The sequence below is a fragment of the Coenobita brevimanus genome, chromosome 85 (genome assembly GCF_032717465.1).
Source record: "Coenobita brevimanus isolate Jiangsu-jjx chromosome 85, ASM3271746v2, whole genome shotgun sequence".
Classification (NCBI taxonomy): domain Eukaryota; kingdom Metazoa; phylum Arthropoda; class Malacostraca; order Decapoda; family Coenobitidae; genus Coenobita; species Coenobita brevimanus.
In genome coordinates this window covers 12,351,417-12,378,593 of record NC_137038.1, presented here as the reverse complement: position 1 = coordinate 12,378,593, position 27,177 = coordinate 12,351,417, and the positions used below count along the sequence as shown (strand labels likewise).

General features: G+C 40.2%; 1 protein-coding gene across 1 annotated transcript in view; it reads left to right on the top strand.

Moving 5' to 3' along the window:
• The window catches only part of Vti1a (Vesicle transport through interaction with t-SNAREs 1a), a 175,624-nt gene extending 157,908 nt beyond the window's left edge, over positions 1-17,716 (top strand). Inside the window, exon 5 of the mRNA XM_080280631.1 lies at positions 17,355-17,716. Coding sequence (XP_080136757.1) covers positions 17,355-17,510 — 156 coding nt within the window. The 3' untranslated portion in view covers positions 17,511-17,716. The remainder of the gene's footprint in view (positions 1-17,354) is intronic.
• The last annotated feature ends 9,461 nt before the right edge of the window (positions 17,717-27,177 follow it).

The window sequence follows — 27,177 nt, the reverse complement described above, 5'->3', positions numbered from 1 at the left end:
TTTCCTTGTCAACCAGTTCCGGGTAGAAATCATCATCCTGTTTTTTACCTTTGTCTCTTCTCGTAACACCTTCTAAAGGCATCTTTCCAAAATATGAAGCCATCTTAAAGAAAAGATCTCTGCTTACAGTTTTTGCACCACTCTGTCATCTGCTGACCTTGATGTTGTCTAGCTGACATAAGGAAATTCATGACATTCCTTGTCGCTGGTATAGATTTTTACTTATTTTAGTCTACACTTCTTTGTTATTTCTTGTTTTACTATGTTGGATCATCGCATAAATTAGCCTGATATGAGCTTGACCCATAAATAGATACAATTTAGGTATCCCCAGAGCGGACCTCAGTGATACACGTCTGACCTGTGTGCTAGTGGACCAGTAGTGTGTGTGTGTATTTACCTATTTACCTATTTGTAGTATACAGGAATTGAGCAATGCTCGTGTTGTCCTGTCTCCATATCCACATTTATCAAGTCTACTTTTACACACATGAATGTTTTTCTCATGCACCACCTCTTTGTCGAAGTCGTTCCAAATATTTAAGTATTTACCTAATATACCTAATTGTGATATACACGGAATGTACTATGCTCGTGGGTTTCCGTCGCTGTTTCTCAATAAATCGAATTTAGCTTTAAACTCGTTTAAGTTTTTAGACTGGACGATCTCTTTGTCCAGGCTATTCCATAAGTCTATACTTCTGTAAGGAAAGCTATATTTCTTGATATCCTTCAAGCAGCTTGACTTTATCAATTTCATTCCGTGTCCTCTTGTTGCTCTCTTATCCCATACAAACAGATCTTCTTTGTCAATTTTATCTACTCCCACCATGGTCCTGAACACCGCAATCATGTCTCCCCTCTTTCTCCTTTCCTCTAATGAAGGCAAATCCAGTTTTTCCAGCCTCTCTCTGTATGACAGGTCAGTCAGACTGGGGACCATCTTGGTTGCTGTTCTTTGTATTCTCTCAATCTTGTTTATATCTTTCTTTTTGTGTGGGGACCACACTACCGCTGCATATTCTAACCTGGGGCGGATCATGGCCACCATCAATTTTTTCATCATTTCCTCATCCATATAATGAAATGCTACTCTTATGTTAGTCAAGAGTTTATAAGTCTCTCCAACTATCTTGTTAATGTGCTTTTCTGGTGACAAACTATCTTGGACCAGCACTCCCAAATCTTTCTCTTCTCTCCTTTTTGTGATTAATTCATTACCCAAAAAATAATTCAGTGATGGTCTCCTGGTACTTTTACCCATTTCCAATATTTTACATTTCTTTACATTAAATTCATTTCCCATGTCCGGCTCCAGTGGTGTATCTTATCCAAATCCTCCTGCAGTATTTTACAATCCTCCTCAACCTCTATCTTCCTCAAGATCTTTACATCAGCAGCAAACAGACTTGCATAACTGTTCACTCCATCTACCATATCATTTACTTAAATCAGGAACATTACTGGCGCCAACACTGAGCCTTGAGGGACTCCACTTGTTACTTCCCTCCATCCAGACTTCTTTTCCTTTATTACTGTCCTCATTTGTCTGTCTCTCAAAAAGTCTCTCATCCATTCCAGAAGTTTCCCCTTTAGTCCTCCTATATATTCTAGTTTCCACATTAGTCTCTTATGAGGTACCTTGTCAAAGGCCTTCTCTGAGTCTAAGTACACACAATCCACCCAACCATCTCTCTCCTGTACCACATCAATCGTTCTTGAGTATAAGCTCAACAAGTTAGAAACACATGACCTTCCACTTCTGAATCCAAACTGACATTCAGCCAAAATATTCATCTCTTCCAGATATTTTATCCATCTGTCTTTCAGGATTCTCTCACACAATTTTGTGACCATGCTGGTTAGAGACACTGGTCTATAATTCAGGGGTTCTTCCCTATTTCCTCCCTTGTAAATTGGTACCACATTTGCCCTCTTCCATTCTTGTGGCACTTTCCCCTCTTCCAGTGAGCATACAATTAAGCTGTGAATTTTATCCGCCAGTTGTTCTCTGCATTCCTTCAGTACCCAATTAGAAATTCCATCAGGTCCTGGGGCTTTCCTTACATCTTGAGTTTCCAGTAATTTATACACTTCCTGTACCTTCACTCACTTTTATATCTTTCATCACCGGAACATTTCTAATCACTCCCTCCCCTTCCACAAACTCCTTTTCTTTAGTGAAAACTGACTGGAAACGTTTGTTCATTATTTCTGCTTGCATTGCCGCATCCTTAAAGACCTCTCCTTCTACTTTCAGTTTGGTGATTCCTTCCTTTTGTTTCAGTTTGCCATTAACAAATCTATAAAACAGTTTGGGTTCATCCTTGCATTTGTCAATTATACCTTTTTCAAAATTCCTTTCTTCTTCTCTACGTATTCTTGTGTATTCATTTCTTGTTCTTTTATATTCTTCCTTTGTTCTGTCGTTACCTCTCTTTCTCCAATTGTTCCACGCCTTATCTCTCCCTTTTTTTTGCTATCATACACCTTCTATTAAACCACTCCTTTTTCCTGTTTTCTTTCCCTCTTACTCTTGGTACAAATTTTTCCACTCCCAAATTATAGAGGTCTAGAAAGATATCCCACTTCCTCTGTATCTCTCTTGTTTCTCTGAATTTTCTCCAATCCGCATTTTCAAAAAAGTTTCTCAATCCTGTAAAATTTGCTTTCCCAAAGTTGTATCTTCCCTGTTTATGAAGCTCGTCTCTTGGCTCGACGTTTCCTATTAACATCTGGAACTCAGTGACCACGTGATCACTTTTTTCCAAAGGACAGAGATATTCTGATGATTCTATTACATCGGGTTCTTTGGTGAACAGTAAATCTAACCTTGCTGGTGTGTCCTCACCTCGAAACCGTGTCTCTTCTTTGACCCATTGCATCATCACATTATTCATTATTATATTTAATAACATAGTGCCCCACGAATCCTCGCCGCCTCCCGAGTACGATTCCTCCCAGTTCACCTCTTTACAATTAAAGTCACCCACCAAAATTATATTATTGCTTTTCTCAATTATTTTTTGCAAGTAGCTAGCCATATCTGACAACATCTCATGGTATTCGTCATCCTTCCATGCTCTCGTCTTTGGGGGAACATACACTACCGCCATATCTCTCTTAACATTCTCTCCAGTTTCTAATTTCATATATATCACTTCAGCCCTGCCTTCTCCCATTTCCACAGTATCTACATTTATGTTGTTCTTCACTGCTATCATCACTTCTCCTCCCTTTTTTTCTTTTCTGTCTTTTCTCCACAGTTTGTATTTACCATCTCCCAAATGAACATCAGTATCTTCTCTTAATTTGGTCTCTACAAAGCACATGACACCAGGTTCATGTTCTCTCAAGAAATCATTAATTTCTAGCCTTGTCGATATGAAACCATCAACATTAGTATATATCACCTTCAAATTATTTTTGACATTACCAATACCCTCTTCTCTCCTACTCTCTGTCCGTACCACTTCCTCAACTTCTGATCTTTCACAACCATCCTCCTTAGTTTCCTTCACTTCTGTTTCCTTAAATACCATTTCCTTACTTTCATATCCAATACTCTCCAAAAAAAAGTATTACATTCTTCCTCTGTCCTCTTATCATTTTTTTCCTTTACTTCTTCCTTTAAAGATTTTAAAACTTCTCTTTCTTCTTCATTCAGATCTTTTCTTATTATAATATTTTCCATCCCTGCCTCTTTGCTTAATTTCCAGGTCACTTTAAGTATCTCATTTATTACACTTTCTGATGTAAACTTGACTCTCATTGTGTGCGTGTGTGTGTGTGTGTGTGTGTGTGTGTGTGTGTGTGTGTGTGTCCAACTCTGGGCCTATCCCCAAGGCCCAGTAGTCCTCCTACACCTTCACATGTAACCTTTTCGGCACTTCAGGGCCTATCCCCAAGGCCCAGTAGTCCTCCTACATCTCCAGATGTCACCACTTTGGCATTTCAAGGCCTATCCCCAAGGCCCAGTAAGGTAGTCCTCCTACATCTCCACATGTCACCACTTTGGCATTTCAAGGCCCATCCCCAAGGCCCAGTGGTCCTCCTACATTTCCACGTCACCAGTTTGGTGCTAACACCCACAGTCCATATGGAATACATGATTGGGCTGTCTCATACAGGACTGGTGTATTGGTCTTAGCGGGGGTGTTTTTACGACATGTCAGCGGGTCTTGTCTTCTGGTAGATCAGTAAAGTCTACATTTTTATGAAATTTAAATCCATAAACTGTTCCCTGCCATCGCAGAGACTTGAATTGGGGTCCATTAGGACTACAGGCCACATCTCTACCGATTGACCCACCGCCTCCCAACCTGGTGTGTTCTTACCTAATGAGTGACTTAAAGGTGTCGTCTGCTACCTAGCTCGTGAGCCCTATTTTGGTCTTAGACCTGGAAAGATAACATAACTGTTGTGACTATTCTATATGTCTGGATAAACTTACAAGAGTTAGCAACACTATAGACCATTAAAGTCACTAAAATACTCGTTGATAAAAAATATCATTCCCATGAATGAATACTTTTGCCTGGCTGTTATGCATATGCGTACATTGGGCTTCCATCCGGCAATCCCTTACACACAGTCATTTGGTTGTGTTACTGATGAGTTCAGTGTATTTGGCTTTTATAGCTACATTTGTATCGTCTTTTTGAGTAAGAATAGTGCTTTCTAGAAGCTTGTCATTGCCTTAGTTTTCTGAAATTTAATATTTGCCAAATACCGCCACTTGACATTTGTCTCCATATGTCACAAGCGACCGTCCCCATGGCGGGATAAATATAGCTCACTTTTCGCTAGCTCTCAGTTAAGGCGGATGTGTATACGGTTCGTTTACTAGACCATTATGGCGATTAACCAAGGTTTTGAAGTCCAGTATTTGCATGACTCATATGATGTATGGTGACTTATGCAATGAGGATACAAAAAAGACAGTTACAAGTTAGCCTAGTGCTACTACATGAGTGTGATTACTTCCTTCACTATGAGGACATAAATCATTTTATTTTTTATTCTGACAACTTTGTTCAGCTCAGGGGAGACTGAACTGGATGATACAGCTTCATTAACCCCCTTCAGTATGAGTACTCTAAATGGTAAAATTGTTTGGCAGCAAGTATAAAACTATATATCATCAGACTGAAAAAGTTAGGCTCCTGACATCACTTTCTCTTTCAGAGGCTCAGAGGCTTACCTGATCATCATTTGGTACATGTTTTATTACTGTATTTGTTTTACCATCACTTCCAAAAATTGAAGGAACATCTATCTATCTATTGCCAGACGCCTCAATCCCGTTTGGGGTGGCCACAAACAAATCGCCTCCAAGTCGCCCTGTCCCCCGCCATTTCACTCCCCTGCTCCCAGCTCACACCCCCCTCTCTCATATACCTCTCCACCCCATCCCTCCATCTCATCCTCGGCCTCCCCCTCCCTCTTTCCCCCTCCACCTCACTCACATACACTCTCTTCGTCAGTCTTTGACCCTCCATCCTCTCCACATGGCCAAACCACCTCAGTGTGTTCCTCATAACGCTTCCTATCACATCCACATCAACACCACAACGCTCCTTTATATCCTCATTCGTCAGCCTGTCTCTCCATGTGACTTCACAGGCTCCTCTTAAATAACTCATTTCCACTGCTCTCACTCTTGACTTGTGTCCTTCCAACAACGTCCAAGCTTCACTTCCGTACGTTAGAGTTGGTATCACAATACTGTCATGTAGTAACTTTTTCACTTCCATGCTCACTTCCCTGTTTCTTATCACTGCTTTCAAGGAACCAGCAACCTTTCTTCCCTGCTGTACCCTTTCAAGCACTTCACCCTCCAAACCTCCATCCTTACTCATCACACTACCCAAGTACTTAAACGTACTCACATTTTCCAATTCCTCCCCATCCAACCTCGCTGTACATTCACTGACTTCACCTCTCTCAAAGACCATCACTTTACTCTTCCCTACATTCACCTTTAGATTCCGTTTATTACACACTCTCTCAAACTCATCCACCAAGCCTTGCAGCTCCCCTTCGTCTTCACTCAACAACACAGTATCATCTGCAAACAACAGTACAGGGAGTTTCCAAACACTATCCTCTCTCACCAGGGCCACTCCAACATCCACTACCCTACCTTGTACCTCTTTTATTACCCCATCCATGTACAGATTGAACAACCATGGAGACATGACACATCCCTGTTTCAACCCAACCTTCAAAGAGAAAAATTCACTTAGTTCACCATCCACACGCACTGCAGCCTTCGCACCATCATACATACTCTTCACAGCATTCAACAACTTTCCATCTACTCCATATATTCTTAACACTTTCCACAATCCTTGTCTATCCACCCTGTCATATGCTTTCTCCAAATCCATGAAAGCCGCATACAACTTCTTTCCCTTCTCTAGAAACTTTTCCACTAAAGATCTGAGAATGAATATCTGATATACACAACCTCTTCCCTTCCTAAAGCCTCCCTGTTCTTCTCCAACTAATTTCTCTGTTCTTTCTCTAACTCTTGTCAATAAGTATCCTACTATACACTTTTCCTATTATACTAAGAAGACAAATGCCCCTATGGTTACCACACACTTCTTTTTCCCCTTTTCCTTTGTACAAGGGAATAATTATACCTGACTTCCAATCCTCCGGGACTCTACCTTCCTCCCAGGCCAATCTGCACATCTTCCACATCCATTCTACTACTATCTCTCCCCCATGCTTCAGCATTTCACCACACACTCCATCAATTCCTGGGGCTTTCCCTGATTTAACTTTCTTCATTGCTTCCACAACTTCTATCCTACTGATTTCTTCCTGTCTTCTCACCCCCCTCCTTCTCCCAGCCATTCCCCAGCCACTTATACTCGCATTACTTCCATCCTCTACGTTCAACAATTCCTTAAAGTGTTCTCTCCATCTGCTCACTTTTTCTCCCTTCTCCACTAGTAATCTACCATTTTTATCTTTCATTCCCCTGCTAACTTCACTTCCACCCTGTCTTACTCTTTTCACCTCTCTCCAGAACATACATGAAGGAACATACATGATTCTAAATGGCACTGGAAGACTTGGTACGACTTCTGTCTATATTACACATGACACCGGGAAGGCAGTTTGTTCCGGTCTGAATGTGTATTTTCTTGGGAGTATGCAGTTACAGGTTAACATGTAGCTAGGAGTAAGAAATGTAGAAACTGTAGCATGAAAAAAGAAATGGATAAGAAAACACTTTTATCACAGAAAGCAATATTCAACATTTATTAGGTTACAGCATGTAGTGCTGCTCTCAGGTGTCTGTCCTTTCCTTTCCTCCTTCCTTCTTTCTTTCCCTTCTCTTCTGTTGTTCTTTACTTCATTCCTTCCTCGTCCTTTTGTCTACGGGTGGCTTTACGCTCCCTCTTCTATCTATCATTCCCTCATTCTTTCCTCTTCCTTCTGTCTGTGGGTGACTTTACACTGAGTGACAAGCTAAATGGTTTCCTGTACACCTTAGATAGCAGCACAGTAAAACCCTTTGCCAACCACGTTTTTCTTTTCCAGCCATGTTTAGCTTTCGTCTGTTTTTGTAAACCCTCAGTGGCCATTTCTCAAATCTGGGACTGTCCTCTGGTGCACATGCGCGAGTGTATTGGAGAAATGTTAAGAGGTAAAATTTACGAACTGATAAATTACAAGTAAGACAATGTCATGTCGAAAATTGGTGTTAAGAATGAATAATGATCGGGAATTCATATGTGTATGGGATCCCCTACAGTATCCAACAACCAAAATAGCATTTATGCAAAGAGAATTTGTGATGTACTAACATTTAAGAAGCAAGTCTACCATCGTAACTCATGAAATTGCACAAATTAAAAAGATCATTCATATTGGTTATGAGTTTTCTAAGTAGTATTTTACTATTTTCAGTGATATATGCCATTACTGTATCTCACAGTTCGACAAGGGAGTGAAAATAATCCACAAATATTACACATGTGGTAACTGGGAAAGAGCTGCCATAGGACCGAATTTGGTAGCAGATGATGCGCTGAAAGTTCCCCATTGTATCTTTCCAGGAAGGAGTCAAGCTCGTACTGTCCCATGTTTTGAACCATTTTTGTCATACATATCTTTGAATTTATAAATAGTTTTGGCATACACTTTCATATGGTAGTGTATTCCACTGATCAGTTGCTTTATTTGGGAAACTGAATTTCCTTACATCTTTATCATCCCCTGTTTTGCAGTTTTTTGCAGAGTCTTCTTGATGTTGCCTCCCCATAGGTTATGTACTCATTTGTGTCTATTTTCTCTTTTCTTGTGATGCATTCATATAAACATAATCATGTCTCCTCTTTTCCTTCTCTCTTGTAATGTTGGTAGGTTTAATTTTTATAGTCCTTCTTCATAGCTTAGATCCTTTAAGCTTGGTGCCTATCTTGTAGCAGCCCTTTTTACCATTTCAATGTTATCTTTGTGTTTTTTGTGATGTGGATTCCAGTCTACAGTTGCATGCTCCAAAATTGATCTAATGAAGGACATGATTATCTTTCTCAACATGTCTTCATTTATACATGCGAATCCTACTCTCATATTATTAGGCAGTGTGTATATGTTCTGTACTTTCTTACTGATGTGGTCATCTTGAGATAGTCTGTTATTGACAATCACTCTTTAGTCTTTCTCCTTGTTTGATATTTGTAGGGTTGAACTTCGTAGCGTATAATCCCAGTCTAGTCTGTTATCGCTTTAACCAAACTTGATTATGTGGCATTTTTCTTCATTGAATTCCATTTGCCATCTGCTGCTCCATTCATGAAGCTTATTTAACCCTCTCACATTCTTTCGATGCCATCTGAGTCCAACCACTTCCAAGTACTGTACTGAGTGACAGTCTCTTGCCAGCCCAGACCATACGCTCCCCACACTCCTCACTCAGCGTTTCATGCGGTATCAGAAACTTATTTCAATCGTTTCATTCCCCTGCCCATATTATAACTGCATTGTTGTGAAACTGGTTTATGTTATAAATTAATGAATGATCTTCCTAATGAACGAAAAAAAAAATCTAAAAGAAAAAGGAATTACCATATTGTATCATTCACTAATTTATTCAGTGCCTATTTACTCACAGACATATAAACATTTCAGCAGTGATTATAGAATATTGTAGAGCATTTATCTGCAGTCCATTTCGTAAAAGAATGACACTTCCAGCTATACTAGAAAATTTTTTATGGCATATGGAATAACAATAGTCGTTCATCACGCCTGGCCACTCTGAGTGAACTGTTTCCTATCATTTCATTCTCGCCTGCCCAGACTTCACGCTCCCCACATTCCTCACTCAGTGATTTGTGCGGCATTGAAAAATGCTTACAATTATTTCATTCCCCTTCCGTAATTTTTAACTGTATTGTTATGAAATTGATACATGTTACAACTGAATAAATGATCTTCCCAATGAATGAAAAAAAAATAAAGGATATAAAACACCATACTTTATCGTTCAGTAATGTATTCATTTACTCACTGACATATACTCATATACAGTACTCACACACTGTATTTTTTTCGCAACAACAAATTGTTGTGAAAAAAAATACAGCAAATTATATGGTTGGACTCAACCTATGGCGAAAGAGTGAGAGCGGTTGATTTCACTTGGACGAATCCTGAGTCAAAAGAGTACAAGCGGTTGGATTTCACTTGGACGAATCCTGCGTTGAAAGAGTGTGAGCGGTTGGATTCTTCACCGGGCCCCCATGTATGAAAGGGCTAATTATTCTTGTAGCTTACTGCAAGAGTCAGTGTTTGTAATTCTCCTTTGTATTTTTGTATCATTAGCAGACATATTTAGATAGCTTCCATTTCAAGTGTTGCTGTCTCTGTCATTTATATACAGTAAAACCCAACTACAAAGGACTAATTGGGGCCCAATCCATTCCGAAAAAGTGAAACTCCAATAAAAACGACATCTCGACTCCCCCTTGCTAACCCAGACTTTTTCCAATATATCAGATATTAGATCGCATCAATGATTTTTCACCATGGCATCACCAACTGTTTTCACTACCATTGCAGTGCTGTAATGTATTTTACTTTCACTACAGTAATCAAATGGTATATTTTATATACAGTGGGCACTCGAGTTTAGTGTTTGCTTTATTCTGGCCATACCACACCAAACTCGGTTATCGCCGAACTTGCAATGTTTGTTTATATGTAAATAACCGTGCTCCTTCTGACTCATGGCAGTGTCCACTCGTATTTACCTCTTAGTCCAAGTTATTCTCTCATGTAATACTATAAACAGTCTCCTGCACAACATGTATAATTTTAGCAAGGTTTAGACTCGATAAAGGCCATACGGTATGTAACACACACAGGAAGATATTTTCATACATGAAAAGTGTTATGGCCACCATCCTTCTTCACCCCACCAGTTACTTCTAACTTGTGGCACTATCCCATTTGCCTCTTTACTTTTCTCAAATGCCGTTATATATAATTTATTGCATAACACAGTAAAATTTAAGCAAGGCATTGACACAATAAAACTCATCATCATCCGGACCTCCATTCCCACCGTAGGGCAAGGTGAGGAGTAACAATATCCAGACAGCCCAAGTTTGCCCACTGCAATGGGCCACGCTTCCATTCATTCATCATTCAAGCCCTTGGAAACGTGGCTGTATCTGATACGCCAAAAACATTAACCACATTCTGTAGCTTCACGTAAACGTATCCAATAGTCAGTCCGAACGTTGTCATGTCAAAAAAGGGTGTCAGATCCATGATCATGCACTTCTTCTCACAACATTGATCCAGCCAGCTCAGTCTCTTGTTAGTCCCCTACCTCACAGACTTCCATACCTCTTTTCCTCACACACTTATCCACCATATCCCTCCACCTTTTCGTTGGCCTACTTCACCTCCTTCATCAAATTTGCTCAGATATACCATTTTCACCACTCTGTTGTTATCCATTCTCTCCATATGACCATATCATCTCAGTACACTCTCTTTGATTCTGGCGTCCACAGACGTCCTCACTCCACATCTTTCACGAATCACATTATTTCGTATCCTGTCCACTCTCTGTACTCCACATACATTCCTCTGCAGTCCCATCTCCACTGCTCTTGCTCTTGACTTTTCATTTTCATGCCACACTATAGTCTCACATCCATATGTTAAAGCTGGCACTAACACTCCTTCATATAAGCCTCACACAGCTGCAAGACTCAAGCCTCTGTTTCTTGTCAAGGCCTTCATAGCACCAGCTACCTTCCTTCCTTGTGTCACTCTACTTTCCACATCTTTTGCATATTTTCCTCTCTTTTCTCTCACTGTACCCAGGTATTTGAACTCTCACCAATTCCAGTCTCTCTCCATTCACTGTAACATTACACTGAGAATCACCTTCCCGCTCGATTACCATCACATTACTCTTTTCTACATTTACTCTGAAGGCATGCCGCTCACAGACATCAATAAAACTCTGCACTAGTCTACCAAGCTCTTGTCTGGTATTGGCAGGTGGCACTGCATCATCAGCATACAACAAATTTGAGATATGCCATTCATCATTGCTCCATCCCTCTCTCCAGTACTCTTTTTTTTTTACTTCTCTCATCACCCCATGCATATATATATATATATATTATATATATATATATATATATATATATATCCATCCATCCATCCATCCATCCATCATCCAATCCTACATTGCCCCATGAGGAGCGTAGGAGCCCAGGGCTAGGCAGTTGGTCCCGACATTTAAGATGAGAGTGACCAGCCTCACTCATCCCTGAGTGGCATTACATGAGCAATCAACCCCATCCACCCCTTGGATATAAACCTTCACCAGCTCAATCCGATTGGAACGCAATAATTACCCACTAAAACCACCAGGCGCCAAAATTTAGTTATATGGTTACCACCCAGCGTAGTAAATGGTTTCCTGGTGCACAAGAAACCATTTGGCTTGTCACTCATTGTAGAGTCACCCACAGGCTGAAGGAAGTGGAAAGAATGAAGGAAAGAAAGACAGAAGAGGGAGTGTAAAGTCAGCTGTAGGCTGAAGGACAAGGAAAGAATGAAGGAAAGAAAGACAGAAGAGAATGGAAGGAAAGAAGGATGGAGAGGAAAGGGCAGACACCCGAGAGCAGCACTACATGGAGTGAGTGGATATATATATATATATATATATATATATATATATATATATATATATGACAGAAATAGAAAGGAAGAGTGGCTGTGCGTGACAGAAATAAATGGAGAGAAATTGTGAATGAATAAGTGATGACGCAGCCCTGAGGGGATATTCTCCCGCATTTGGTCTGATCAGCTAGTCAGGTCAGGTGCGGGTAAGGGGATGGGTCTGTTATGATGTGGCAGGGGTAAACCAGTTCTGCTGTCGGGCCCTGCTGCGGATGTCACTGATTGCATTGTGCAGTTGACCCTTGTGCGGTGTGGTGCGGTGAGGATCTGTCCGTTCTCCCCTTTGGGGCTAAGATGCGAATGAATGTGTTTGAATGGATGAGTAAATGGGGAGTGTGTCGTCCTGTCTTGGCTACCTCCCTTTCCTTGGGGGAAGCAGCCTATAGTCTGACAAATCTAAACATAGGGTTTGGGTGGAGTCACCCCCCTCCCTACACTATTGCCATGTTTCCTAACCCTACGATGTATAACGCCTGTGGTTTGTGTAGTAGGAATGATACATAAACATAACTCATACTAATATAACTGTAATGAAAGTGCTGACATGTATCAAGGAAGAATAAAACTATTCTGCATACTATATTATACGATAATAGAGAAACGTGGCATAAAAATTTGGCAGTGTTGCTCTAAAAATATTCTAATTATTATTTACTTCCCCAACACTTCTAACATTGCTAATTAATTTAGCAAGTATAATTGCAAGAAAATTTGAAGGGATAAAAGTGGGAAGAGGCGATCCTTTCATAATTAAAATAAATTTATCAAACAGCTCTGGGGTGGCAGCACTCACGCGACACGTGTTTGTGTGTACGCTATGGGAGGTCGCCAACCCCCTACAGGATTTAGGCCTATTGGGGAAACCTCTATAAAAAAAACGCGCCGTGACTTTTACCTCAAGGGTGGTGCGGAAATAAAGTCAAAATTATAATCCATACATAAAAATGGAAGTAAAAAACCATGGATGACACATAACAAAATCTAGCGAGAGAGAGAGAGAGAGAGAGAGAAATAATAATATTAATAAAACTTTATTTCCACTAAACAGTGGGTATTCTTATACATTATACAGTAGTACAGCATACAGTATGAAAGTTCTATACACAATATAATACAAGTTGATACATATGGTGGAGAATAGTGACAGAGAGGTAAATGGTTTAAAAGGTGTGGGGACACTTAGGTTAAAAATAGATCAATTAAGGGATTTAGGAACGTAGGCAGTGGGAAGGATTAAGACAGATGGGATTGTAAGATTAGGGAGTTTGAGCAATAGGGTAGAATGTATGCTCTCAATAAAAGTATAGCAATTATCAACGGCTAATTATTATACAGGTGTTGATGGTGGGGGTCTATATTTATAGGAGGTGTTGGTGGTGGAGGTATAGCGGGTGTTGTTGATGGGGGTGTTGTTGGGGGTAGGGGTATAGGGGGTGTTGCTGGGGGTAGGGGTATCGGGGGTGTTGGTGGCAGGGGTATAGGGGGTATTAGAAAAACGGAGATCACAAGAGGGAAACAGTGTCAAGGTCATCGCTGATGGAGAGGTCAGCTCGGAAACGTGGCAACAGTGCAGGGAGGGGGTGACTCCACCCAAACCCTACGTTTAGATTTGTCAGACTATAGGTATATAGATAGAGATAGATATATATATATAGGTATATATATATATATATATATATATATATATATATATATATATATATATATATATATATATATATGAACAATCATGGGGACATCACACAACCTTATCACACACCCACATTGATCGTGAACCATTCATTTAAATGCCCATTTACCCTTACATATGCCCCACTACCATCATAAAAACTCTGGACGGCACCTAGCAGCTTACCATCTACACCGCACATGCGTAAAACTTTCCACAGTCCTTCTCTGTCTGCTTTATTGTATGCTTTTTCCAGATCCATAAATGTCATAAACACAATATAGTCCTTCTCACAAGCCTTCTCCACCATCTGTCACATTGCAAATATTTGATCCACACATCCTCTGCCACTCCTAAAGCCACCCTGTTCATCACACACTAGGACTTCTGATATCTTTCTAACTTTATAATAATTCTTTCATATACCTTCCCTACAACATAATAAATTTATGCCACGATAGTTCTTGCACTCACCTCACTCACCTTTATTTTTGTACAAGAGTACAGTCACAGCCTTTTACCACTCTGCTGGCACAGTTTCACTCATCCATGCCTTCTTACACATCTCCAACAAGCACTTCATTCTGCTCTCTCCACTACACTTAATCATCTCTGCATACACCTCATCAACCCCAGCTACTTTCCCATTTTTTAGCTGCTTCACGGCATTCTTCACCTGTGTGAGTGTCATGTTTCCTGACAGTGCATTCCTTCTCTGCATACCCCCCAAACCAGTCACATTTACAGCTGTTCTGCTGTCTGTATTCCCATCCATCAGACTTTCAAAATATTCTTTCCATCTGGTCCTTACTTCATCCCCGTGGGTTAATAATGTACCACTTTCACCTTTCTTTCCGCTGTCACTTCTATATTTGCGTACTTCTTTCCAGAATAACTTCCTATTTTCAGAGTAGTTTGCATTCATTTTTCATCCCAGGTCATCATTTACCTCCTTCTTTTTTCTCCTCACTAGTCTCTTTATGTGCTTCTTGCTCTCAGTATAGTCAGTTCTTTTTTCAATTGATCCCATGTTCTGTAACCACTTTAGTCACATCTTCCTCTTTTCCTCCACTGCTCTCTTAACCTCTTGATCTCACCATGCTGCACCTTTCTTCTTTGTTGTTGCTCTTGCCACACTACACACCACTTTAGCACTCCGAAATAAGTAATCCCTATTTGCATTCCACAGGATGTCCAGAGCCATTTCATTCCAGTTCACTGATTCTAATTCCTACGCTACTTTGGTCCTATATTCATCTGCCATTTCTTTGTTCTTCAGCTTCTCGACTTTCAGTCTTTCTCCCTGGCTGCTCCCCTCTCTCCTGGTCCACCTCACTCCTCTCGGTTTGATCTTACAAACCAGAATCACATGATCTGACAGACCTCTGCGTTGTCTCACGGCCCTCATTTCAGCAACCATTCCCAGCATCAACCTCTCTATGAGCACGTAATCAGTCACACTCTATTCAACACAATCCCTGTTCCCTCTATACCATGTATGTACAGTAAACCCTTGATATAACGAACCCTGATATTGCGAATTTTGAACATAGCAAACGGCCAAATCACAACCGAACTTCCCCCTGATTTTGCAAACAGAGTTCGCTAAATGCAGGGGAAGTTTGTGAATTAGCCCTCGGTAACAGCAGCATCCCATTCTGACACAGTAAGTATACTTCAACAGCATCCCTTTGTGGCACACTAAGTGTACTGTAATAGTACTACTGTACATTATATTGTATTTATATATACAACTTCATACAGTATTGTATTTACATGTACAGCTTCATAAACCATTGAATTCTCCATGTAAAACTTCATAGAGTAAGTTTAGGCTGTGGTTGTGTATGTAGGACTGAACAACTCCCCGGATATAGCAACCTGGGTTTGGTAATCCCTCAGATAATACCGACCCTCGGATATAACGAATTTTCGAATACAGTAGAGTTGCAATTTAAGACAGACTGAAACAACAATCTTACAATAACACGGGCATTTAATTTCTTCCATAACAACTAATAGCACTTTAGTATCACTCAGTTGCACGAGAAAGACTGTGGGAAGTGGATGCTTTTAGGTATTGGATTTCCAGATATAACTCGTGTGTTATGCTTTTGTCGGTCACTGATTGGCTTCCTTGACCTGACCCGACCCACGTGACCCATGTTCCAAACCATCTGCCACAGCCTGCCTCAGTGTTGTGTAGATGGTTGCTGTGATGAGAAGTGTATTTGCTTATATCCTTGCTCCTCATTTCCTCTCAGAACTCTGAGCATGTGGTTCCAAAGTAACTTCAGTTATGCCTAAACACCCTGAAAGTGCTATGAACACAAGAAAAGCATTTATTCTAAATGAAAATGTAAAATTGTTGGACGAAGTGGTGTGTGGTGTGGGAGCTTAAATGCAAACGATCAGACAGATGAGTCGGGTGTGTTTGCAGTGTGGATAGTTTTCTTTGTTGGGAAAAAAAGTTAATGATGAAGAAACAGTAAAATTCATGTTTTTGCCTTTAGTGCAACGGGTGTGAAAAAAAAAGAAAGAAAAGTCTTTGTGCCCGATGTTTGTAATGAACTGACTGTTGTTGGTCGAGAAAATTCGGATCTTACAATACGTGAAGACGCTACGTGTTGACATACATAATTAGGGAAGTTAATTTTGTGTGGTCAGTGCTTGCGAATTATACTGTCAAACAAATTATGCTGCTTGGCTGACTTGCTCATTATTCACAGTTACTGCATTCATGTGTATCTGAGAAGTGAGAAATACGCGATCACTCCATGCTAGCGACTTTTTTATAGCTTTTTTTTTTTTTTCCTTTATTGTTGATGACTAATGGCTTTCAAAAATAGTTTTACACTGCATTTTTTTTTTTTTTTTTTAATGAGCGCCGAAAGTGATTCCTGGCGAATCATGCACGATGCTGGGCGGCCATTATTCATGTGTTGTTTAGGTCAAAAGTTTTTGCTTAATTGGTAATTAGGATAGGCTTAGTGGTAATTCTAGGTGATTAAAATTTTTATGGGGAGTATTAGGGGGCAAAACTAATCGGTCAGTTTAGGTTAGAATGCAGTATTCACTGATGTGTCCAGTTGGTGCGATTGTATCTAAACACACTGTCTTGGTTGTCTTAAGGCAGAGATATTTGTAATAATCTATCTATAATATATTTTTAACGAAAAGTATAAGGCTTCTAGAACCTAACCCCCTGTTTTACGTGTAAATATATGTCACATTTTAACGTGATTTTGATTTTTGCACGAGGCTCTGCATAACCTGTCCTGTGTTGTATGAAGACTCTACTGTATAGCGACCCACCCCTTCCCCCAATTAGTTCATTATACCAAGGGTTTACTGCATATATGCATCTATGTGTTTGAAATTTAATTATTTATTTATTTATTTATATACTGTAGTTGTGATTTCCATTGAATGAATTCTCTTTCCTTCACAGCTTCGTGAGACAGACTCAGACCTGGATCAAAGTTCACGAGTGTTAAATACCATGCTGCGGCGAACCTTACAAAACAGGTTTGTCCTTTGGGCTACTGTAGTGGCAGTAGTTGTTGTTATTATCATTGCAGTTTATGTAACTCTTACTAGGGGCTGACCTCAATTTGTATAGCTAGAATGGCAGAAATTTTATGAATGCATACTTGCAGATGTGACATACTGTACACAGCATACAGTACAGTGCTTCAGTGTTATGTCATTGGTTGAGGAAATTTATCCATGGAAACAAAGATAATGATGTGGAAGGCATATTTTTTATTCAATTATTATTATTTTTTTTTCCATGTTTAGGCATGAAGTTGGACCAGGATTTAACCTTATCTTAACATGTTAGTGCAAGTGGTTGAGTGATATTAGAATGTTCTCTGTCCCCTCATGTGAGAGTGATAAGAGGATGCCTTCTCTGTTTCCTGTGTGAGATATATCTTGAGAGTTTTGCTGTGGTCATGCACCTCTTGATGTAGGAGGTAGATATGGTGAAGGATGTTTTGCGGATTATATGACACAGTTGGCAGAAAAGGTGTTTAAATGCTTTAAGTGTCTTAATATGTGACACAACAAATGAATCAAGTGAAAGTTGCAATAGAAAATTTTGATGTTTTGAACTGTACTTAAGTACCACAAGGACAGACTCCATAAACCATACTAGTATGGAATTATCAGCCTTTGCACCACACCAAAAATATGTATTTATTAATAATACTGGGTACCAAAAGATGACTTTATTTACCTTAGGAATAGCCTTCCGTCCTGTAAGGGCTAAAACCAGCCTCCAGTATCCAGTACAAGGTATCAGAAATGCTAACTATAGTGAGTCCTTCCTCCTTTTTTATGTTCATTTTTTATTAAATCCACAGTAAACTACAGTAGAATTACATATTAAAGTTTCATTACTCGCAGAAACCTGTGGTTACAGTACTATTTGTTAAAAAGTTAATTTTTTGAACACATTCCTGACTTAACAGTAAGGACTACCTGTATGAGATTCAGGCATTTATGAGACAACTGTATATATTTAGCCTGGTTGTGGCTTCTTATGCTATAAGGGTTAAGAGATGCACCTTGCAACCAAATACACCAGTCATGGTAGGATGACAAAAACCATTGTTCTCAATCAGAATCCCATCATTCCCATTTTTTATTTTTTTAATAAATGGGTTTCCTGGTGTACAGGAAATCATTTGGCTTGTCACTCAGTGTTGAGTCACCCATAATCAGAAGGAAGAGGAAAGAATGAAGGAAAGAAAGATAGAAGAAAGACTGTAAAGTCACCCATAGGCAGAAGGAGGAGGAAAAATTGAAGGAAAGAAAGACAGAATAGGAAGGAAAGAAAAAAGAAAGGAAGAGAGGAAGGGGTAGACACCCGAGAACAGCACTACATCCACTCACTCGATGTAGTGCTTGCTGTTCTCGGGTGTCTGCCCTTTGCTCTCTTCCGTTCTTTTTTCCTTATTTCCTATTCTGTTTTTTTTTCCTTCATTCTTTCCTCCTCCTTCTGCCTGTGGGTGACTTTACACTCCCTGTTCTGTTATTCTTTCCTTCATTCTTTCCTCTTCCTTCTTGTCTATGGGTGACTTTGCACTGAGTGACAAGCCAAATGGTTTCCTATACACCAGGAAACCACTTACTATGCTGGGTGGTAACCATATAACCAAATTATGGGGCTTGTTGGTTTAGTGGATAATTAAGGTGCTCCAATCGGATTGAGCTTGTGCAGGTTTATATCCAAGGGGTGGTTGGGGTTTATTGCTCGTGTAATGCCACTCAGGGATGAGTGAGGCTGGTCACTGTCATCTTACATGTCAGGACCAACTTGCCTAGCCCTAGTCTCCTATGCTTCCCTTGGGGCAACATAGGATTAGATGATGGATGAGTGGATGGATAAGTATAATGAGTATACAGTGTAGTACTTCTGTTTCTGCTGACAGGAAGAGTATGTGCTCATCATCATCATCATCATCATCATCATCATCATCATCATCATCCAGACATCCTTCCCCAGGGCAGGGTGAGGAGTGGCAGTGTCCAGACAGCCCAAGTTTGCCCACTCCAATGGGTCATTCACTCATCATTCAGTCCCCCCAAATCCGGGCTCTATATGATACGCCAAAAACATTCATCACATTCTGTAGCGTCACATAAACGTATCCATTAGAGTCAGTCTGGACAGTCATGTTAAAAAGGAGTGCCAAATCCCTGATCATGCACTTCTTCTCACAACAATCATTCAGCCAGCTCGATATCTTGTCAGTCCCTTAGCCTCACTGACTTCCATACCCTTCTTCCTCGCACACTCATCCACCATTTCCCTCCACCTTCTCCTTGGCCTGCTTTGCCTCCTGCCTTCATCAGATTTGCTCTGATATACTTTTTCCACCACTCTGTTGTTATCCGTTCTCTCCACATGACCATACCATCTCAGTACACTTTCTTCGATTCTGGTGTCCACAGACTTTCTTACTCTGCATCTTTCATGAATCACAGTATTTTGTATCCTATCCACTTTCTGTACTCCACATACATTCCTCAGCAGTCCCATCTCCACTGCTCTTGCTCTTGCATTTTCATTTACATGCCACACCATAGTCTAACATCCATATGTTAAAGTTGGCACTAACACTCCTTCATGTAAGCCTCACACAGCTGCAAGACTCAAGCCTTTGTTTCTTGTCAAGACCTTCATAGCACTAGCTACCTTCCTTCCTTGTGTCACTCTACGTTCCACATCTTTTGCACATTTTCTGCTCTTTTCTCTCACTGTACCCAGGTATTTGAACTGTCAGTAACCATCACTTTACTCTTTTCTACATTTACTCTCAAAGCACGATGCTCACAGACATCAGGAAGCTCTGCACTAGTCTACCAAGTTCTTGTCCGGTATTTGCAAGTAGTACTGCATCATCAGCATACAACAAATTTGAGATATTCCATCTATCACTGTTCCATCCCTCTCTCCAGTACTCGTTTTTTTACTTCTCTCATCATCCCATCCATATATATATATATATATATATATATATATATATATATATGTATTGAACAACCATATAGACATCATACAACCTTATCGCACGCCCACACTGATTGTGAACCATTCACTCAGATGCTCATTTACCCTTACATATGCCTCACTACCGTCATAAAAACTCTGGACGGCACCTAGCAGCTTACCACCTACACCGTACATGTGCAAAACCTTCCACAGTCCTTTTCTGTCTGTGTTGTCATCTGCTTTTTCCAGATCCATGAATGCCATAAACACCTTGTAGTCCTTCTTTCAAGCCATCTCCACTATCTGTCTTATTGCATATATTTGATCCACACATCCTTTGCCACTCCTAAAGCCACCCTGTTCATCTCTCACTTGGACTTCTGATAGCATGCTCACTTTCTCTGTAATAATTCTTCCATATACCTTCCCTACCACACTCAGTAAACTTATGCCACAATGATTCATGCACTCACTTTGCTCACCTTTATTTTTTTGCACGGGTACAATCACATCCTTTTACCACTCTGCTGGCACAGTTCCACTCATCCATGCCTTCTTACACATCTCCAACAAGCACTTCATTCCACTCTCTCCACTACACTTACTCATCTCTGCTTACACCTCATCAACCCCAGCTACGTTCCCATTTTTCAGCCTCTTCACAGCGTTCTTCACCTATGGAAGTGTCATGTTTGCTGGCACTGCATTCCTCTTTGCACACCCCCAAACCCAATCATGTTTACAGCCACTCTGCTCTCTCTATTTCCATTCATCAGGCTTGCAGAATATTAATGGGTTATTAATGTACCACGTCCATCCTTCACATATTCACATTTCTTTCCGCTGTCACTTCTACATTTCCACACTTCATTCTAGAATAACTTCCTATTTTTAAGAGTAATTTGCATTCATTTTTCTTCCTAGAGCATCATTTACCTCGTCCTTTTTTTCTCCTCACTAGTGTCTTTATGTGCTTCTTGCTTTCAGTATATTCAGTTCTTGTTTCAATTGAACCCCTGTCCTGTAATCACTCCAGCCATTTCTCCTCTTTTCCTTCACTGTTTTCTTAAAACCTCTTCATCCCACCATGCTGTACCTTTCTTCTTTGTTGTTACTCTTGCCACACCACACATGGCTTTAGCATTCCGAACTAAGTAATCCCTATTTGCATTCCACAGGATGTCCAGATCCATTTCATTCCAGTTCACAGATTCTAATTCTTCCCCCACTATGGTCCTTTATTCATCTGCCATTTCTTTGTTCCTCAGCTTCTTGGCTTTCAGTCTTTCTCCCTGGCTGCTCTCCTCTCTCCTGGTCCACTCACTCCTCTTGGTTTGATATTGCATACCACAATCATATGATCTGACACCTCGACATTGTCCTCTCACGGTCCTCATATCAGCAGCCATCCCCATCATCGACCTCTCTATGAGCACGTAATCAATCATGCTCCTTTCAACATGATCCGCTTTCACTCTATACCATGTATTTTTATGTGCGTCTTTGTGTTTGAAAAATGAGTTACAAATGCACAACCTCCCTTCCTGACACATACCCTTCAGTCGTTTCCCATTATAATTTTCTCCTTGTACTCCATTACAACCCAGTATGTCATCTTCAGGACCAGTGCCTACTCTTTCATTCATATCACTCATTATGATCATTTTATAGATTCTTGGCTTTTCTCCCACTGCTTCATCCAGTTCATCGCAAAACCTGTCTTTCTCTCTCTCTCTCTTTCTCACTGCTGTCTGAACATGGTGCGTACGCCACAATCACTGCCACTTTCACCTTCTGAAACTTGAACTTGACGTACATACATCTTGAGATGACACATTTGTAATCTCTCATTCCACCATGCCACACTTCATTCATTAACAAAGCAACTCCTTGCTTGCATCTTCCTCACCCATTCATGCCCATCCTTAGCACTTTACACCCTCCCACTCCTCCACTTCACACCCTTTCATCATTGTTTTACACAATGCCATCATGGCATATCTTGCACTCTTGAACACATTCACCACTTCCAACCTCTTGCTCTCTATTCACACCTCTCACATTCGACATGGCCATGTGTATCTGCCCTTTTGGTTAGGGCCCTGGGCAGGTATTGGGCCCTCCGAGGTTCTCCGAAACATTTGCCATGATTAAGTGATTTCAGAGAGGGGAATCTGGGGGACACTTAACCCGGTCAGAAACCCCGGTTATATGGTTACCACCCAGAATCGTAAATGGTTTCCTGGGTACAGGAAACCATTTGTCTTGTTACTCAGTCTAGAGACCATAAGGCATCCCTACACTGAGTAAGTGGATGATGGACACTGCCATCTATCACCAAGCTACAACCTGAAAATGATTAATTATTATATTACAGGGTTTACTGTAGTTGATGTTTAGAAATTATACTGTATGTAAAAGAGCACTGAAAGGTGAGAGATATACTGGTGCATTGGGTATTGTAACCCATTGTATGTAGTGATGTGGTGTTTGTTTTGTTGTTTCCATTTTCAGATGATTTTATTGAACTTAGGAAAGGCCTCTCATATTGAAGGAATTAACGAACATTCTCACCAACTCATATGGTTGACCAGAGTTCACTTAAACTAAGTAAAATATGTGGGTGATAGAAAAAATAAAACAATATATGACATCAGCACATTGAAAGGGCTAAGGTGTAGCACAAATTAGACATGGAAGATTGCACTGCAGTCGAGTTTGTGTGTACAGTAGTTTGAAAGTATATTACCTGCCACATTTAGTATTAACACTTTGGCCTGCCCGGTGCTCTTGTCCTGCACCACTCCAGAATCGGCTGGGCATTAACAGGTCAAGCATAGTTACTTGCACATTTGTACTCTTTCTTATTTCTAACGTTATTTTTCACTCAATATCATTCAGTTTGGTCTTAAATTGTTGGCAATATATTTTTCTATAAGGATATATGCATATAAGGTTGAAGAGGATATAAGCATTACATGTATTATAAGAGAAAGTATAATGACACGTAAAAAAATATAAGCAGCTAACGTAAATGTTTATATCCTTTCTTTTTTTTGACGTTATTCTTTGATATTTTATTCATTTTACTCCGTATTTGTATGCAAATGTTTGTTCTACAATAATATATGTATAAAATAATGATCAAAGAACTAACATCACTATTACTAACACCTAAAAAAAAATAAATACAGTATAAGGAAAGCCAGGTGCACTCCATCATCACACTGTCAACTCGTATATTAGTTTATTTCTGACGATATTTTATGTGCTGCTTCATTCATTTTAGTCTCCAACTGTTCATAGAAGATTTTTCTACAGTATTATATGCATTGAAGATTGTCAGAATATGAACATCACTGTTACACAGTACATACAGCAAAAAGATATACAGTATATACTGTATATGCATACATAATAAAAATAATTTATATACAGTGAAAGCTTGATATAACGGAATAATTCAGCCAACCCCTATTCCGCATGATCAAATATTCCACATTTTCAAGCTTCCTTTCCAAAACCATAGATGGAACAGAATTTTCCAGAAATTTGCAATTTTTCCCATTTTTGTTCCCTAACTCTTGACCTGAAGCCTATACACAGTTGCTACTAAATAGCTGCTTGTGCTACATACACACCTGCTTCCTATCCTAGTCAATGATACACACAGAGCAATCAGAACCCACAGTACTGTAATAATAATAATAATAATACAGTAATAATAATAAATAAAACATTAAAAAACTCACCTCCAAATGGGGGGGATATGACTTGTTTGTAGAATTATGCCTGACGCAGCCCCCCAAACATGTGTCAGGCATGATGCTTCCCTATTCACTGTCTGAGTCTTGACCCCAAAGTCAGTCATAATCATCTTCATTGGTATACCACTCTCAGTTTTCAAGATTATTTATAATTTCTGGCCCAGAGAAAGCCTCACCCTTTCCTTTTTTTCCTGCACCTTAGGCATGGCGAACAGCACAAAAAAGTTTGAAATGCCAAGGTAATCACGCACACTTGGAGAGAATATTTGAACTGTGCGGGGGTTGCTGGTAGACTGCGGTGAGGTGGGTGGCCTCACCCTGCCTGGGACAAAGCGGCTTTTTGCCGCGGCCTGTGACAAAGGCCTGGGCCTCGTGATTGACCGGAAACATTCTGGTGCATCACAATTTTTCCACAGCCACGGACAAACTGGTTTGTTTCCGTTACGGAAACCCGACGCCTTGTGACAGAACGGAAAACTTCCGGAATATTACAAGTACTTTACGGAAAAATATTGTTCCATTTTTTCAAGCATCCGTTTTATCCCACGTTCGTTATATCATGCTTTTACTGTACAGTAATAATATTTATACTTACCGACCAATGATGTTTGTAGACCATGAACCAAGCATCAGTATAACCTTTTCACCTGCTCCAGTTAAATACATGTCCTGGAGATGCTCAGCAGATGGTAGGTGGAGGGGATGGTGGGGAAGCATTAATACTTCACCACCCAGTATATCTTCCCACAGTGGTACAACCCATGGCAAGTGCAGCGCACAAAGCCATATCACACGACTTGCACTTATACTTGGTGTCTTTCCGTTTCCTAGACTTGTAGCAGACACAACACCTCAGGTATTTCTTTACGCTAAGTAAGGTATGGTTCAAATTCTTGTTTAGACGTTCTGGTTTATCAGCAGTACAAGCTCTTTTCCCAGGAGGAACAGTAGGTGTTGTCTCAGCCTCCTCTTCAGGGTCATATGATGAATCTTCATCTCGTGGTGCAGGAGAGGAGAATGATCGCCTCACACCTGATGGCCCAGGTGCTGGCCCTGGTGATGCCACAGCTTCACCACTAGCGCTGCTGTCATGCTCACCTGTGTCAGCAGCATGTGGGATCACTTCATTTCTGACAGGCCAATCTGTATATGCAAAGTCCATCAGTATATCAATGAGGAGTCTGCGGAACTCAAGGAATGTCAGTTTCTTTGCATCAGTTGAATAGTACTTATACAGAACATAAGGATTATGAATAGCCATTTACAAAAATTAGAATGAGATTTTTTCTTTGTCCACTCTTGGCATTTCTGTGTGAAGTGATAATATTTCACCATTTGGTCAATGTGATCAACCCCTTTCATGATCATTGTAGTCACAGAATGCCGTGGATTTTTCACACTGACCCGTTGCAGTGAAGTTGTTCCATCTCTGTTCCTTATTCTCCGTCTTTTTTTCTGTTCTTGCGTATCAGCATTATGGCAGGTTGTTATTACTGAAACAACTCGCTTGTCTTTCCACAGAATTATGAAAACATTGCTCTTCTGTCGGAATTTAATGGTATCATCTTTCAGGTTCTTCTTTGCTTCTAGCAGGAGATCTTTGGGTGCACCACACAGCAATCACCTTTATTCCTCAGTGGTGCAATCAAACCCATTACTGTTTCAGTGGTCGTTTTCCCAATCCTTGCATAAACATCAAAATCAAAGTCATAACCCTGTCTTTGACTGAGCCAGCATGTACAGCTTTATTCTATTTGTCAGGTTTATTTGGATTATAAACCTTGAAAACTAAATGGCCCCTCCACACCATTGTGCCATCATCTAGACAGGTGCTTCTTGGGAATATAGAAGGTCCTGAATTTGTTGGTCAGGTATTCCATTACTGTTCTAATTTTTAGGAGTCAGTAGTGTCTTCAGTAATTGCTCCCTTGTTATACGTGTGATAATACAGGTATACCTTGATACACGATACCCCTAGATGCGATACCCCGGCTTAGCGATGGGGTTAGAAATACCACCATACCCTTCTTAACGATGGCCAAACCCAAATTTAACGATGGGTTTTGATTTTTTTTTTTTTTACTGATTTTCATGATATTTTACACTAAAATTGTGTTTAGGTTGATTTATAAACTGTTTTTAGACGTAGATTAATGTGTTTTAGTCTTAGGTGGGGTGAACATTGTCATTTTGGGGTATAGTTTACTAGGTTTGATTTTTTTCCAGACTTATATTTGATGATTTTCGGATTTTATTTGATGGTTTTAGTGAGTTATTTACAGGTGTTTGGCTTTGGTTAGCTTCTTTTACAGCTGTTAGGCCATTTAGATTGGCCTCAACTTGTTTTTTTACTCATTAGGGTGGGTTTAGGACTTGGTTGGGGGGGAAACCCAAGGCTCAAAAACACATCCCTATACTGTACTTTACAAGTTAAATCTTCCCCTAGATACAATACCCTGCCCAATGATAGGCTTTTACATGAACAATTGCATCGTTAAACTGGGATATATCTGTACTTAGCAATTACAGCATATTACTTCAAAGTCAGGCACACACTGACAGCAGGTACATGCCACCTTTTACCTGTTTGCCAGTACATTGTCATCTTTGGGGCTTTCACAACTCCCATCAAAATAGTTATACCCCAAAAGTTTGCCATCTCTTTCACATTCACTTCATCCCACTCAGTCCTCCTTGGATTGGAAGCTTTGTGCAAGGATTGTGCTGCATATAGGTTAGTTTCATTTACCAAATATTTCAGCAGCTCTCTCGTAATGAATAGCTGAATAAATCCAAGAGCAGTGGCTGGTGCTGGGACAGTCAAGCCTGGTGTCCCTGCAAAAATCTCTACAAACAGTGCAGTGTTGTCTGCCGACCAGGCTGAATCATTTGCTCGAATGTTACGAGGAGCTCTGGCATGTTGGAAACGGGCACATGGGACACTGGCATGAGTCTGACTGGAGGTAGAGGGACCACTTGGGTCGGCATCAGGTGGTGATGACCCG